Source organism: Diadema antillarum, unplaced genomic scaffold (genome assembly GCF_040938485.1).
Source record: "Diadema antillarum isolate AM-2024a unplaced genomic scaffold, OU_Dant_1.0 seq00001551_RagTag, whole genome shotgun sequence".
Lineage (NCBI taxonomy): Eukaryota > Metazoa > Echinodermata > Echinoidea > Diadematoida > Diadematidae > Diadema > Diadema antillarum.
In genome coordinates, this window is record NW_027272280.1 from 88973 (window position 1) to 106572 (window position 17600).

The 17600-nt window shown below is 38.2% G+C and overlaps 1 protein-coding gene across 1 annotated transcript in view; it reads right to left on the reverse strand.

The window, feature by feature from the left end:
• Positions 1-15054, reverse strand: part of LOC139710660 (77 kDa echinoderm microtubule-associated protein-like) — a 48149-nt gene extending 33095 nt beyond the window's left edge. The window contains exons 1-2 of the mRNA XM_071622583.1: positions 14684-15054; positions 5055-5083 (exon numbers count right to left, since the gene is read on the reverse strand). Of these exons, the coding sequence (XP_071478684.1) occupies positions 5055-5083; positions 14684-14826 (172 nt within the window). The 5' untranslated portion in view covers positions 14827-15054. The remainder of the gene's footprint in view (positions 1-5054; positions 5084-14683) is intronic.
• Positions 15055-17600: the final 2546 nt, after the last annotated feature.

Genomic DNA, 17600 nt, shown 5'->3' on the forward strand with positions numbered 1-17600 from the left:
AATGCATTGAAGGAGGGACTTTCATTTTGCTACTGTAGTTTGCATCCTACCAAACAGGACAAACACTATTCAAAACTGTGCTTTTACAGTGTAATTGCATGCATTTTACATATCTTTTTTTGCAATGTTCATTAAAACACCCATGTCTTCTAGGTGTTCTGGTTGATCATGAGTAAAGAAATAAATCACTACTCCTGAGGAAAAAAGACTATCTATCCTAAAGTAATGGACTAACCATCAATAAAAGGACATGAAACATAATAATCTGGGTGGGGGAAAAGTTGCTTTACTTTATACCGATGGCAGGAAAAAAAAACAGATGCAGTATTTAGAGACTCCTCAATGTATTTCCCCTGGGTAGGGGGATCTTAATTATTCTCGGTATCTTATGCTCCATTCCAGATGGTAGTTTCCACACCTGCTACTCAAGCGAATAATGACCACCTCAAGAAAGCGAGGGGGAACTACGAAGGAGCCGATTCGTTCTCCCAGAGCCCTTGGAATATGAGAATATTAATGCCTGCGCCTTGATCGGAGCGCTCTTATTAACAAGATGGCACTTGTGCTCTGACTGTCAAAGTCATGATTTTCCTTAGTTTTGATCTTTTCCTGAATAAAGAGAACATCTGCCTGAAGATCATGTGACTTGATACATGACTCATACAAAATGAAAAAAAAAAAGACACACACAAAAAAAAACACCAAAATGTTTCCTTTTCTGGTGGTAGAGCTTTTTACTGATTTCTTCCTCATATGATTGTGGAGATGGACATAATGAATATTGAAGTATCACAGAGTTCTTAAATGCTACTTTATATTCCCCCTTCATATCAGAATAAAATTGTATAAGTTGGTAGTTTTAGGTGGTGATGTATTTCTGTACATCAATAAATTGTACTTCATAATCGGGAGGTAGAAAAAACTTTAAGTTCCTGCAAGACTCATGAATGAGGAAGGGGAAAAACATTCTCACAAGACTGATGACTGATCTTGCAGTTGCAATCAGCTGGTATATTGGCCAGCTGCCCTTACAACGTATGTCAAGCTGGACAAATACAGTGATGTAGGTGTGACTTTCTGTAGCATGGTGATGTTGCACCTCATGTGTTGATGCGAACAGAAACACATGGTGCTAAAAAAAAACCACACAACATATGTGCTCTGGTCCACTTTGAAGAGTTGAGATTCTAATGATTGGAAAGAGATGAATGATCTGATGAATTGTATCAAACAAAAACCAGAAGACCCTTGCAAGATAAGAAATAAAACTGTTAAATAAAAATGCACATTCATATCCTCATGCCTGGGGGACTGATGGTGAAGTACACATGCTTGAGGCTAGCTGCCTTCTACAATTCAAATACTTCAAAAAATGGCACAAATTACTCTGGTAGTTTTAAGTAATGACTTTCGTTCCAATAATTTCTAAAAGACAGAACAGAGAAGAAATTCCAACTTGTTCTTTGTCATGTATGCAGCAAACTGTTTTATCAGCTCTTTCTTATCCTATCATGTAATGAATTATAAACTAAGGTATTATTTCCCTTCCCCAAAATGTTTCATTACCAGTAATGTGCAAAATACTAATATTATCCGCATTGTCATGCAACATGCATCTCGCTTTAAAACAAGATTATCTGTGTTAACATTGTTGATAATTTTGATGGGTTATTGATTGCAATGTTGTTGAGAAGTTGAGAACAATCACAGCTGTCAAATGGACCAGTCTGCTAATGTGTGCAAATTTATGAATATTTTTTCTTGAGGACCAACTCGTATCTTCTTCACTGCGTCAATTCCAGGCTTTCAATACATTCTGATACTCAAATAGCCTGCATGCATTTGTTGTTGATATGTGGGGCAAGTCTGGGGCAAGCTTTGGGCGACCATTCTGGGTCAATTTTCAGTCCTAACTTTGCTACACCTATGTGAAAAGTGTGCGTGCAATCTGTAATGTGCTGGTAAAGCGGTTAACAATTTTGCAAAATCCTATGGCTCTACAACTGTGAAGAGACAACGTTGTACTTCATTCTGCTGTACAGATCCCTCTATGCAGCGGTAAATCTACTGGTTAATGGTCCGAATGACGGTGAAGATGGCCTACATTTTCCAATTAGTGTCAATCTGTGACGACTTCATCCGTAGCAACAGAGATCAGAAGCACTGGCCATAAAACATGCACCGGGTGTCACATGCCACTTCTATTGTCTGAATGAATGATATGATGATTTCCCTCCTCATTAATAATTATTAATTCATGTTATCTCAACGCTACAGAGAGGTACAGCTTTTCTAAGCACGAAGCTCATTTGATCAAACGATAAACTGACAATGCTCTTATTTATTTTTTCTCTTTTTTTTTATATAAAGGAACATTTTTACTATATTCAGGCACCACGTAAATTTCAATGGAAAAACACTTCACCCTTTAGAGTGGTACATAATGTCATTATATTCCTTTTATCAATGGGCTACAAAATTTGTCAGAGAAATATCTACAAAAATTTGATTCATGTCTCCTAACCATAAAGATGATGATGAAAAATATTGATATTGATAATCCTAATATTAACTTTATAACCATAATATCAGCATTCCTGACAGTACTGTATCTTCATACTTTATCATCACTATCATTTATATCATTATCAGTTGTTGGTTTGTTTGTTTTTTCAAACCTTTATCATCTTTGTGGAACAGTGGCTCATCTGACATCATGCCGCAATGAAAATTATTGTTTGTTTGAATAAAGAATTATTTCAAGTACTATTTGTTCAATGAAGCATGCTGAAATAATTTTTACAAAAATTATAAAATGATAGCATGTTAATAGTTCATTCCTCTAATGCTTGCATGGAGACGATGGAAAAAAATCTCTTTCTCTCTGTAAAGGTGCAAGAGAGGCGATGGACATGTGGTAAAGGTGCCTCCGTGCTATCATCATGCAGGACGCTGGTTCAAGACTTACCACTGTTGTACGAAGCATGAGAGGCTAAACGGGCAGGCGGAGAGGATACACACAGGGGCAAGGGGAGAGGGTGAAGGGGGAGGCATTGCGAAGCGAGATTACAGACAGGGTTTGAACAATAAGACAAACAAATCACAACAAATATGCATTCAGAAAACGCCATATATATATATATATATATTTTTTTTTTTTTTTTTTTTTTAACACAGCACAGGCAGCAAAGGGTAAATATCAAGAAGAAACAGTGATTTCAACAATACACATGATAACAGGGACAGAGAAAAAACAGACAACAGCAAGTCTATTTCTATGCTTGTATAATATACAGCAAATGCAAGCCAATTCCTGTGAAGTGTGATTATGATAAGTTTTTATACACAGTGATAAGAAATCTTGATACACAAGCACAATATAATGCAGCTTAAACACAAACTACTACCAATAAATAATAACTGTCAGTTATGCTAAGAAAGGCGGTTATACAATGCAGCTAAACCCATTTTGGTTATTTTTTTTTCCACAGTTATACATACACATTCCCTCTGGGATACGCATTCATCTTTTTTTTTTCTTTTTTCTTTTTTTTTTGCTAATAGGCTTCTCTTTTTTTTTTCTTTTTTTTTTTTGGTAATAGGCTTTGCCTGTGGTTTTAAACATTTGAGCATTTCTGTTCAATAAATTCTATAAATTTTGATTCCCCCCCCCCCCTAGTTTTGCTGAGGCACCAAAAGCAATTCTCAATGAGAAATGCACAGAAATTAGAGCAGGTAGCTATAGGCAATACAGTATCAGTAAATATATGCAAGCCCACTGCAAGTCACAACTACGTGTTACTGCATCATAATTTTACCTAAGTTGCCAACACCTTGATTTGAGCTCCAGGCTTATTGATTCTTCTTCCTTTTTTTTTCTTCGTTTTTCTTTTCTTTCAAGCGATTATGACCCTACAGTATTTCTAAAGGGGAAACTATATTTTGGTAGTGCAGGAGTGTCTTAAAGGGGCATTTCATATAATTTATATAATTTCACATCAAGTAGCACATAAATCAATAGTGCCATGTATAGATTTGCGGAATTTATGGTGGTCCTTGAGCAGCTAAACCAAACTCTGAAAAAAACCACTGAACAAGGATGATGACATAAGCGGCTCACATATTCCAGTATTGTAGCAATGTAATTCCCTTACATTATTATATACAATATTGCTTGCTTAACAAGTGTTTGATTTACATGCTCTTTCTTCTTTCGTTATACTTCCCATAACATCTAACCATGCATTCTTATGTGAGACTGCTGTGTCAATATCCTTGTTTGTTATAATTTGTTAAATAGGAAATTTGAATGTATTCTTATTCCTCATCCTAATCACCATAAATTCTCAAACTCTGTGCTCAGTATAACCAATTTTGATGTTGAAATGCAAAAGTCTAAAAAAAAAAAATCAAGAGGTCTCCTTTAAATATCTTGAGAGTGGGAGATAGGGATGGGGTATATGCAAATAGATGATGACTTATCGGGCTATATTTTGCATCATTATGGCACAAGGTCTACGAACAATCGTGTCACTCCCGTTTGACCTATCCCTGACTCTGGCTGAGGTCACATTTTGCCCATGAACAGCAGCAAAGCAGGCAGGTTTTTCGCACCGCGGCCAAATAGGCAGCTCTCTCTGTACTGATAATACAGGTTCGACCCTATGCTGGATTAAAGCCAAGGATTTTGAAGTCTTTCATACATTGCAACTTTCTGTCATCTTCGCTTTCTCATTCCCATGGTGCCAGCAGAACACTGAGCAAAAATCAGTGATATCCAAATACTGGCTGTATTCCACATCTGGACAGCTGAATGACAAAGGAATATATATATATATATATATACTCCATATCTCAGAAGCAAAATGATGAAGAAACATATCAGGTATTCCATACTTTCACTGTGCTTTAATAACCAGCACAGGGTTAAACTTTGCAATCTACATTCTACACAGCTCTGTATATATCATATGCTTTCATTTTAAAGTAAAAAAGCAGCATCAATTTGTATTGAAAGTGACCAAAAATTACAATCACATTTCAGAAAATCTTACCAGCATTGTACTGAGGCTCCTTCTGGAATCTGTAGATGATGAAAGCAGCAGGAAAGATGGAGAAAAAGAGAGAGAAAAAAAAAACAAAAAACAAACAATAATTAAAATATAATTTCTTACTGAATGATTTCTCCGACGGTAAATTAAAGTGTTATGATGTCTTTCTGAAGATATTGCAGGGAGCATGCATTGTTGCCTTCAATAAACTGACTAATGCAAAAGTAGGGAGTGAGACAATGCATCACATGAATTGGTTTGTCTGGGAGAGGTATCAAGTCTGACGAATCAAACATTTAAACAATAACAACAACAAAATCATGCAATATGCTCATTGCATCCATTTTGGCTTCCAAAGCCAATTTTGTCATATAAAAATTCAAACAAGTACAATATTGAGGCACACATTTACCAGGCAAGGCAGCATCACAAATAGCTGGGCAACTTGCATCTTAAATTGCAAAGGGTCAAAATTGCAAATCATGCTACCACATATCTTGATAACAACTTGATTTACAAGACTTTTTAGTCACAAATGGGATGATTTTATATCACAGTCTGAATTATTCAAAATAAATTTGTTTCAAATTCACAGCATCTCTTTTGACACTGGCATATATGTAAATGATAGAAATTAATCTAGATTTGAAAAGAAGATTTTCCAGCACATTTTTTCTTGTTCTTTTTTCATTTATAGGACTGTTTCGAGATAAGCATATTTTGAAAATACATGTTCATAAATGTTACCCAAAAAAAAATAGAATAAATATTCCTTTAGTACATTTACCAATAGCCAGTGCACTAAAAACAAAAGATTAATGTAATCATCAGTACTGCAACCTGTTTTATTTGCTTGGCATGGCCCTGGATGGGCGCAAAAAACAACCACTCATCTCATTAACTAATGCTCTTGTCCTCTGGAAACCCCCATGTTTGATTTGTTGTTTGTTTGTTTGTTTTTATACATAATTGTAGACTCAGGATACAATTTCATATGATTAATACACACCACAAAAAGTGAGATTAGTTTGTGCTCTGATCCCATGCAGCTTTTATTCAAGCTCACTCCTTCGCAATGAGGGTAAAGAACACCTGAATAATGTGCTGTTAAAATATGAATGCATTTCAAGTGTTTTTTCATACACCAGAAACCAAGATAACAGTATTTGTTAAATGACACCATGTGATATAATAAATTATATATAAATTCCCCATATACTTTATTACTCTTGACTCTGAGAGCAAATCTGTTTCCATACAATTTACAATGCTATCAATAACAGTGATTGTACTAGACCATGACTAGTGAATACAATTCTAGTGGTTGCGATAATACAAACTACTTATAAAACTCTCAAGATCAATGTTACACACTAGAAGTAGCTCCCAGCGCACAGCTTCATGTGTGCATAGCATGATTATTCAAATACTGAGATTGTGGGAAAGTAAATAGAACATGGCTCGCACGGGAGCTTGAACAGTTAAAAATGTAAACGGGAGAAGAAAAAATGGGACAGTCAGGACCGAAGAGCAAAGTTTCTTCATCATCTCAGGAGCTATAGAACTACGACAAATTAACAATCCATTCTTTGATACTAAAGTGAGGATTATGTAATCAACTCTGTGATATAACAGCATATCTTCAATTTCTTTATTGTCCGATTCTCTTATCTGCCATAACTTTCCAACTCCATTCTTAGATGTTCTTTTTTTTCTATTTCTTTTTTCCACTGTATTTTGCTTTTTAATTGGGGGGGGGGGGGGGGACATGGCTGCCAACATTTACCCATCAATATCAGAGGGACCCAAAGAGCAATAGGAGATACTAGTATGTTACATGAATCTCAGTGGGCAAACATAACTTTCATATCATTAATTTCTTCCTTTTTTTTAAAAATTCTCTTATCCAGACCTGAAGAGACCTTCGGGCATTCACATGTACCGAGATTGCTCAATTTGAAACACGATTGTAATTAATCAAACTCGAATTGTGTTTCAAATTAAGCAAACTTGCAGCGTGAATGCAAACTGGAATCACGGAGGGTGATTTGAAACTTAATTGCAATCGCGTTTTATTAAAATGATGGTCCAGAGGTGTTTTTCAATCCCGTTTTATCAGAATTAAGCAACAAAACTAGTGTGTGAACGTAACTGAACTCCAATCATGTTTTTGTTTGTTTGTTTTTGTTTTTTTTTTTTTTTTTGGGGGGGGGTGGGGAGATTATGGCGACCTTCCAATCACTCCCACTGAAAGAAGTCTCAAGAGTGACTGATGGGAACATGGAAAGAAGCCAAACCTCCCCTCCTCGCTCTGAAATTCAAAACAACAGAATTCGCGAAGCCTTTATAATTTGTGCCCTGTGAACGAACGATGATTTGAATCGTAATTGCAATTGTGTTTCAAATTAAGCAAACTCGGTACGTTTACAAAGGCCCAGAGACATTTTTATGAATTTTTCCACAGAATCAGGGAGACTTGGTGGGGGGGGGGGGGGGGGTTGTTGTTTGTTTGTAGACAATCAGACTTCCTCACATCTTTTTGGATATACTGAAATACACTTTTTGAAAAAAAAGAACACTTTCGAAATATAAGAATATCAACAATTTCACACTCGCGTCATATTCGCTGTACTTGGAATGCATCACAGTGGCTTCAGTAACTGTGCACCTATATATGGCGGATGCATTATAATTTGTCATTGAGTATGGATCCTCCGCACACATTCCTCTATGAAAAGTATGTCTGTCTGTGTATGGCTTGGGGCACGTAATAATGAGATATGATTACACATTTTCTGCTGGTATGCACCAGCAGTGTGCCAGGTACGAACCCACTTATCAAGCCAACACATGCCATCATGAAGGCTAATAAAACTCATGATCAACAAGAAATCAAGAGGAAAAAGCAATAAAAAAGTTAGGGTTGGGTAAGAAGTCTCAGACAGAGAGAGGGAGAGAGGGAAAGACAGAAAGACTGACAGACAGACAGGTCCGGATTCACGAAGGTGGTTTAAAGTTAAACCATGGTTTACACATATTTTTTCCATGTAAATACGATTGGCAGATTGCATGTATCAACAGGCGTCCAGTATTAACAAACGTGCGTTGATATGCGCATGTCAAAGGTACCTGGTATGCCTATATTTCCAGCTTATTTCAGACCATGGTCTAAATTTGTACCACTTTTGTAAATTGGAGTCTATGAGCCAGAGAGAAAAAGAAAGAGAGGGAGGAGAGACAGAAAAATACAGGCAGAGATGAACTCTCTTATCTAACAAACTTGAACAATCCCATGCAACCATCTCCAGTAAATGAACCCAACCCATATGCAACGCATGACAGCCCTTGCACACAAAAAGCAGAAAAGCCAAAAGCTAATTCACATAAAGTGTCTGGCTGACGATGATTCCCTCACAATTGCGGTCTAGCACTCGATCTGCCACTACTGTGCATTTATTGCAGATTTGAAAAGTTTTGAACAAGGTCTGTGTTACAATGTGTAGTTCCACACCCCTCTCCCTCCCTCCGACAAACCCAGCCAGCCAGCCAGCCAGCATCGAGACACAACTTTGTACTTTGATCGCCCCTAGTTGAAGAAGATTTCCGGAAGAGGTTCTACATTGTAGTAGACTCAATTCACAAGTCATAGTACAGGTGTGGGTGTTGCATTTTGAGCAAATAATATGATGTCATTCATCCTGCTCAGCTCATAACTGATTAAAGGTAAAACGTAGTTTCAAAATGCCTACAAAAACTGTCCATTTTCGCTCTAAAATGGACATAATGGTATGCATAAAGAAATGTGTGCTATCATACTGTAATACCACAATTTCAGTTGGGTAATGACGACAATGTAAAATATTAGCCAAAAAGGTACACCAAAAGTATTGTGATCTTGGAGGATACCCAATCGCAGTTCTGCTGCATAATGTTTCAAAATCAATAACAAATCAGGCCATAGAAGCAACCATCAATCTTCCTTGTGAGAGTAAATCACGTACATTTGTTGCTAAATACTACTGCTAGGGCAAAAGCAATCACTATGTAACATTCTACCTAATCGTTATCAAACGGAAAGGTTGCTAGATCATTCATTTTGGATAAAAGTTGTGTATTACGACCCAAACTAGCTTACGCTTTTGATCTCATATTACCCACGAAAACTCAGTATCCAGGCAAATCACGATATCAAAGCCAGACATGTTTCTTGGAAGAACTTTGCAACTTATTGCACACAAATTCAATAGGGTGGAAGATTATTTTTGAACCCTTCCCATGACTAGTGGAATATACATATAATCCCCTGGAGGCCATGACCTCAAAATACCATCGGTATAATGCACACACAGGTTGGCAGTGGGAGTAACTGATTTATAGCCTTTGCTTGGAATCCTGGGGGTTTCACAAATGAAGATATTGCCTTGTGTTAAAAATAGCAGTCAAATCCATGTGACAACTCCATGTTGAAATGTTCAACGCAATACCAGATACGTTTCGTATTTTGGAGTGACTAAGCTTGAATTTTGGATACTGGGGGAAACATAAACGTTCCCTTTCACTACCTATGATATTTAATTCTGAGAGAGGGTTGTTCAGATGATATAATATGTCTGGAAAGACGTTACAACTGAATGAACTGAGTTTGTTGTCGATCACTGATATGAAAATGACAAAACAACACCATTAGAACAGCCCCGACCCCTCCCCCCAACAGGACCCCACCCTTTGTTTTCAAGTCATTCAGGTAGTAATTCTTTTCAACCACTGGGGCTCATTACAATACATACATGAACCAAATCACAAGTAGTTAACAAGGAACTTTATACAATCCTTTGCCATCACCAATGCTTTTCTGTTTTCTTTTAAACTCCAGTACCTGGACTCTTTGAGTATCAAGCTGTAAAGGAAATGTCCACTGACTTAATTTGTATGCTAACTGGCCTAGGTACTGTATATAGACCTAATATCATGAGCATAAAGATACCACCAGCCATGGTCTGTTCCGCTCTCGTGCTATTTGTGGTCACACTCTTTCAGGGGAAGGATGCCATTGCATACTGGTGCAGAACAAGATATTTCTGAAGGCCATCGTTCAATAGACACCTGGAAAGGACAGTGGTCATTGTTGTTGTATTTTTCAATCAACTTAGTTTCAGTTCTGTCTGGTTGTATTACGAGCCATCATACAGGATATTTCTCTTGATCCTATTTCCTTATGTACATAGAAGTACTGATGAAATAAAGTGCATCATAAAGAAGGCAATCTGGCAAGGGTTCATGTTCCAAATACAATATACAAATGACAACAAACACTTCACTGTTTCATTGGCACACTTTCCAGGCTAATCTTTAATCTATGCGCAAAAGAACAGAATGCCGGTGGTAATTTTGAAATATATACAAACCCTGACCCATTTCCTGAATCTTTGAATTGCCCAAAAGCAGGAAAAATACATCGTTATTTTATATGCATGTAATGTATCTCAGATAGATGTTATATGTGATATGTAAGACTGCTTCCTTGAAACTCCTGGGGCACGGCTCACAGCACATATCACGGCATTTCCAAACATTGATTAATCATTCACTGCACAGCAAATACCAGTAAGTCTTCCGGCAGTTTTCAGCCGACAAACGATGATATCCCTTCCTCCCCACATCAGTCATAACTTCAACAAGCTTGCCTGCTGAAGTTTCGAATGTGTAAACTTCTCTGCACTTTGAGATCTTCTCACATTTATTTCTGTACATTTCTTTCATCAGATCCGGCACAATAATTCCTCACACTTGCAGTACTTTATGGTCTACAGATTTTTGTCACTATTGTACAACTTTAAGCTGCACGGGATTGTACAATTGTACACCCTGGTAGCCATAATCTTAATATTACCTTAATCATTACTATTTCAAAAATATGTGGTTGTTTGTCTGTTTGTTTGTTTGTTTGTGTTATTCCATATGGACATTATCAAGTGAGAAGAAAGCAGGATTGCAGAGAGGGAGCCATGCATGATCTATGCTTTCTTTCTTGCAAATGATTGACAAATTAGTTGTCAATCAGTTACTGTCTTTCTTTCTTGTGTTTAAACTTGGCATCTAAACTCTGATTAATGGAAATACCCCTTCTCTTTCACAAGCACAGTCTCTACCCATGCTATAGGCCTACTTCCTGTGGATATCCACACAAATCAGAGCTCATGTGTTTCTGCTTTGCTAGACGTGCAAAAAACCAACCAACAAACTAGCAAACTATGGCATGAAAAAAAAAATGGGGGGAGACATTGTTTTGGATGGAGGTACTTCTACTCTTCAAAAGAAATAAAACAAAAACTATTACAGCCACTTAAATAAGTATTTTGTCTCTAGGGTATAGGTGGAATTTGGAGAACAAGATTTCGGTAGCCATGGCAACATCACTATTGCAAACTTTCCATCTGGTACTTTACATCTAATTTCCTTTTTCATTACTATTGGACAGATAATGATGAACCATAAAATATAAATGACAGCACAGGGGTCTTCCCATTTAAGAATTTAAACAGGGACGGTTACATTGTAAATTGTATTAGCTTTGTAATGCTTCATTGAAATGTTTACTCCACTTTAGAAGACTCAGTGTACACAATTTCAAACACGGCTTCTGGGTCAACTATAGAAAGGAAGAGAGTCACCGCGCGTCTCTTCATTTGCATGACGGATTACGCCATTGTGCATGTAGACCACGCATACAATGATGGCCCCTCAATTTATTGATTTACACCCCCTGAACTCATCAACCACTCTTGCACAAACTATGCCTGTCCAAGAAAACTGAAATAAAATCAATGATTTAAAGGTCCTCACTATAAACATCAGTTAACACCAACGCCGAAGCACATGATACAGTCTTCTTTGATGAAATATCTTTGATCTAAGCTGTTAGTTGTCATTGCAAATTGATTCACTTTAGGTTTCTGCTATTCACCTTCTCTTTTTTCGGATACACATGTATCACATTTCCCAGAAGTGACATAACTCTATGTGATATAGTCTACATAATCTAGACTTGGATGTACCATTAAAGATCATATTTCTCATGAAAGAACCAGGACACTTAGTGTGAAGGACACTTTGTGTGAATGGCACTAATATATGCAAGATAGGGGTATTTTTTGCTTACCAGTCTGTGCTCAGTTACCTTCTGCACCGATGTTGTAAAGGTTATAGTATATTATAGTATAGTGCACAGTTTTGTGAAATAATGGGTGTCAATGTAACCCCATACAAACAGGTTGTTTTGTTACCCAGCGCCTCAGATGAATACATTTGATTTAAGAGACCAGTGCAAGGGGAAACTCACTGCACGGTTTATACAGTTCGCAAACTTGAAATGAAGCATTCGCGGGAAATGAAATATAAGGGCTGGATGTGAGGCTAATGAAGGACATGAATTAATCTCTCCAAATCTCGCCACACACCAACATTGTGTGAGAATTGGGCCACTGTTATCAGAGCAAGTACAGGGTGACAATGCCGCAAAGGGCAAAAATGAGGGAAAAAAAGGTTTTGACAACCCGTTGTAATTTGAGCCGGAAGCGCTTACTCCTTTTCTCTCTCTCCCTCTCTTCCTGCCCAGCCTCCCCGGATCAGGAAGCTGACACGTTTCCTCTCGCACCGTGGCCCTGCCAACGCTCCTCGTAGGTCTGTGCCTATGTACCGCTCGCGATGATTCGAGCCCCAACATATTGTCCTGACTGATCGCTTCATTACTAAACATCCCCCGCCTCGTTACATTCCCCCTCCCCCCCAATCCCAACCTAAAAAAATAAAATAAAAGGATGACACACATTCTGAGAGGATACACTTTAATGGCACCTGTCTCACGCCACTAGGCATTACGATACTGCCAGGGTTGAGCATTTGGTCAATGTGGCCATACACAGTCTACGAGTGAATTTAACCAAACACACAATGTACTCAACTCTATACACAGAGAGCATTGTTACACTAGCACAAGGCAGTTCCCGGATAAAAATGGAAAAGTTCACACTCTTATCAGTGTAACAAGTTTGTAAGTGAAAAACTGAGCTGAGAAAATGGGATTCCACCAGAATTCGAACCCCAGACCTCCAGAAGATTGTAAGCATATGGAAGCTTGACTGCCAGTGAATAAAGAGTTTATGGCATTTCAGTGGTGCTGAAGTATGAGACCTTTTGACCATTAAAAAAAGAAAAAAAAAATTGGAGAGGTCATTCATGTCAACATCAGTGGAAAAAGATATATTCTACAGAGTATTACCAGATATTAAGATGCATTGAAAAACATTGTTCTCCTAAGTAAAATGCAAAAAAAAGAAGAGAAAAATAAAGAAGGAGGAGGAGGTAGCAAGCTGAATCTAAATAGGCATGATAGATACGTAATGGACAAACGTATCATACATGGATTACCGGTACACAAAGTTGATAAACAAAGGTGACATAAGGTAAAAACTTTAACCTGGATAGAGTGGAGCTCCCACGTATCACTACATACATGCCCTCCAAGAAAACATGACCGTACTTACCCTCCCGAGCTGGACCCGGAGGAGACCCTCCTCTCCCTGCGACTCCCCGAGAGATTCGTGAGAGAGGCGCTTCGTCTCGATGATCCGGAGCTAGAATTGCCAAGTTTGTTGTCAAGAGTGAGGGTTTTATTTTGAGGGAGGGTGGGAGGGGGCGGAGTCAAAGCATGAAACGGTGCTAACTCTCCCCGCTCTTCCACCATCCATCTATTCAACATTTTACTTTCCGTCCCCTTGGGAACAACTTAACCCACTTTTCTCCCCATGCACTCAATGCTGTGAAGGTGAGAGTAGAGTACTCATCTCATTCCCAGGTTAATCTGTGATCTAAATTGTTTGCAAATCACGCCAATATCATAAGTTTTTTTGCTCCCTTGAAGGCAACAATCAGTATTACCGTACCTAATATAAAGTTGGCTGTTGGGCGCACACATAAAATTTACACTTATTGCTGGGCACAATACTGAATAAACACACTGAGTTGAAAACATATATGAAATCATGTGTGCTAACTTTCACATTCACCAGGAAATGAAACTTTTTGCTGGCTGCTAATTTGAGCTGTGTGCTTAAAACCCGAATCTCTGCTCTGCATCATAACATACCGGGTACAAACTATCAGTCAGTGTCAAATCACTGCACTGTGCACACTTGAAAGTTTGGCCAAGTGCCGCACTGTACGTAGCATAGGGTAATGCTCAATGTATACTTTGTGAGTGTGTATAGGTATGCTGGAGAGACTCCCGTACAAGGAAAATCTGACTGGGGGAAAAAGAGGCTTATTATTTGATTGACACAAATCTTATGATCAACTCTTTACCTTCACAGCATGGAATGCAAGAGGTATTTCCTAAATTGAAGTGTAACCACAACATATACACACCACCTGCTGAGTGAGCGATAGATACTGTAGGTATGCATGGCATGGCTCAGACCACAAAGTACACTACAACACACAGTGAAACCCATGTTATGTGCATGTGTGTTGATATACTTTGTCTGTATTTATAGACTTTGAGTTGTAGGACATTCAAAAGCAGCCCACAATCTAGTGGCAGCCATTTTTCTTTCTTCGTTCATGATTATACTTGCCTCTTGCTGCTAGCGGACCCCCCTCTCGGGCTAGTGCGGGGCCGGCCGCTGGTGGGGCGGCCGCTGGATGGTCGACTACCGCTGGCAGACATGGGGCGCCTGGGGCTAGCGCTGTTGGGGCGAGCACTCGATGGCCGACTCATAATGCTTCTATGGATGTGATTTCCTCAGAGCAGCTCCTCAACACTTTTCATCAAACAATCACAAACTTTGTGGGAATTACAAAAGCCAGCGGCTGACTCCAAGAATATGGACACTTGAAAAAGTTGTGATCAACTTTGTCAAACTGTAGAAAAGTTGAGGAGGGGCTGCCCACAAGTATATTCCTCACGACCAACAAGTGATCAACTCGACAGAACTTGCAGCAAAATCAATATCCACCAGCAAAACTACGTCCAGTAGCTCCTGTATTTTCCCTGCTAGGAGTAGATTCCGCTTTTCCATATGCACCACACCACACCCTGGCCAGTTCCTTTCCCGCTCACTCTACAGCTCTGCTCGCTCTCCAGCAACACACTCCACTGCAGCAGTACTACAACCACAGTGATCCCACACAAGCACGCACCCACATGCGAGGGAGATTAGAGAGCCAACCCCCCTCAAACCCAAGCCTTATGTGTTCAGTCAGGCTTGTCCAAGCCAGTTGACTGGTTAGAAGGAAACCATGTGACCAAAGCCAGCAATGAGCACACAGCAGGCTGCCCACGCACAGCCGAACAGCCGTCTGGGGTAGGCTAAACACACACAATAAACCAAGCCCCTGCTGAAATAAGCTTCCTTTCATTCTAACATGAAGGTATATACAACCTCCATGATATTACACACACATTTTTCAGACATACACACACTCTTCAAAGTCTAGTCAATAGAGTATGAGCAATCAAGTGTAACACACTTTAATTCGGTCCAGCTAGCTTCTTGTCCAGATCATAAAGTACTCCCTCTATAGTCAAAAGACTATATAATCATTTTAGCAGACACTATGCCTATAAATCACACTGACTACTCTCAACTCACAACTGAGACATAAAATGATGCATAAAATAGAAGTGATACAGAATTCTCGACCATATTTGTCATGAATGTAATGTACTCAAGATTGATCTAAATTGATTTTGCGCCATGTAAATGCTATTTGTATATACTGAACTTATAACTTATAATTTATCTGTTACTTCACATTGTCATTGTTGGATGTTGTAAACACGACACTGTACTACTGGGGCGGATCCAGCAATTCTGTGAAGGGGGAACGCAACTAATATTTCTGGTATCACTTCAGGGTTTCATTTCATTTTTTTCTTTTCATTTCTTTTGTTTTTAACGAAAAATAAAGGGGGGGGGGGGGCCTGCGCCAGTTGCGCCCCCGTCTGGATCCGCCACTGACTGTATGATTTGTGTGGAAAGTTAACAAATGAATTGAAATGAAATGAATTATCGACACAAAATGAAAGCAATATATCAAAATTTTCAATGCTGCCTTCTGCGAGACGTCACTACATGAAACAAACCAACTTGAAAATCAGTTGTCCACATAACACCACATGCCGGTACTGATGAAACTTGGGGCAAAATTAGCCAGGTATCTCCTGTATCTTTTGATTGTTATTATTGTTATAACAAAAGGTCTTATGGTGTTAGAAAATAGCCCTCTTTATCTCATGACCATGAATAGGCTTCCTGACACCATGTCATTCTTTTTGTTGTTGACCTTTTGTTTCCCATATCTTATACTTCCCCATAGAATTGCTGCTTGATAGAGCAAACAACTGTGAGCAATGGGTTAAACATCAATAATGTCTGTCAACTAGCCCGTGTCACTGCCATTTTGTTTTGTTTTGTTCTGTACAGCACCTTTTCAGAACGCCTGAAACCACTCAGGAATATCTCCAGGAAACAATGTTCTCCTTAGGCAACTTCCTACAAAAAACATGGTGGTACAGGGCAATATTGGTAATGTTTTAATAAGGTGCAGATAGTTGTGCCACAGAGCATGAAACCAATGTTGTCTCTAACCAGTCATGCATTCCAATTATTTGTCAAATTTTTGTTCAAACTTACATCTGACATACTGGTATTACATTTATCTTCTTTAAACAACAAACAAACAAACAAACAAACAAATAAACAAATAAACAAACTTTTTTTTTAAAGGGTCAAACACTCTACAAGGTTATTTCATGAAAGTTCTATCACACGATCATTCCTGATGATACAAAATAACTGTTGCAAGCCATAAAATATAATGTACCATAAGATTTTGTCAGCATTTTTGGTGAAAAACTTTACAGTATTTCAATTTCACTGCTTTGTCTGAAATATACAGCACGATCAAGTGTGTCAATTACTGGATGAATAAAGAACATGAAGTTATCACTAAGACTTGATTGATTTGGATATTATTTCATAACTTTTCATCCCAGCTCTTTTCAATACTTTTGATGCATATCAATCTAAAATACATGCATCATTACAGGTCTTATTTCTTTCTTTCCTCAATGACAACTATTAAGAAAACACATACTAGGACAAACAGTTAGATGTCATAGTGCCCATGATATGTACAGGACCAATCATGATCTGAAATATAATTGTAAGATAAGAGGAATCTATGTGATATTGAGTATGTAAGTTCCAAGTGTAAATCAGGTTTATGGCTGGTGCAATGTTTGATAGTACATGTGGTATTTAGGTAGTATGTGCAGAGAGAAAGAGAGAAAGAGTTAAAACATAATGACATACTGAAATTGTAAGTGCACATGTATGAGATATAAGGTAGGGTCAATTTGGTTTCTGAATATTTCAGTGGGGTACATACAAATTTACTGCCCTTTTCCAACTTATGCTACCTCTATTACACAATGATATAAAAAAAAGAATATCTGTTACTTCAAAGAGCTGAAAATACAGTGTAAGC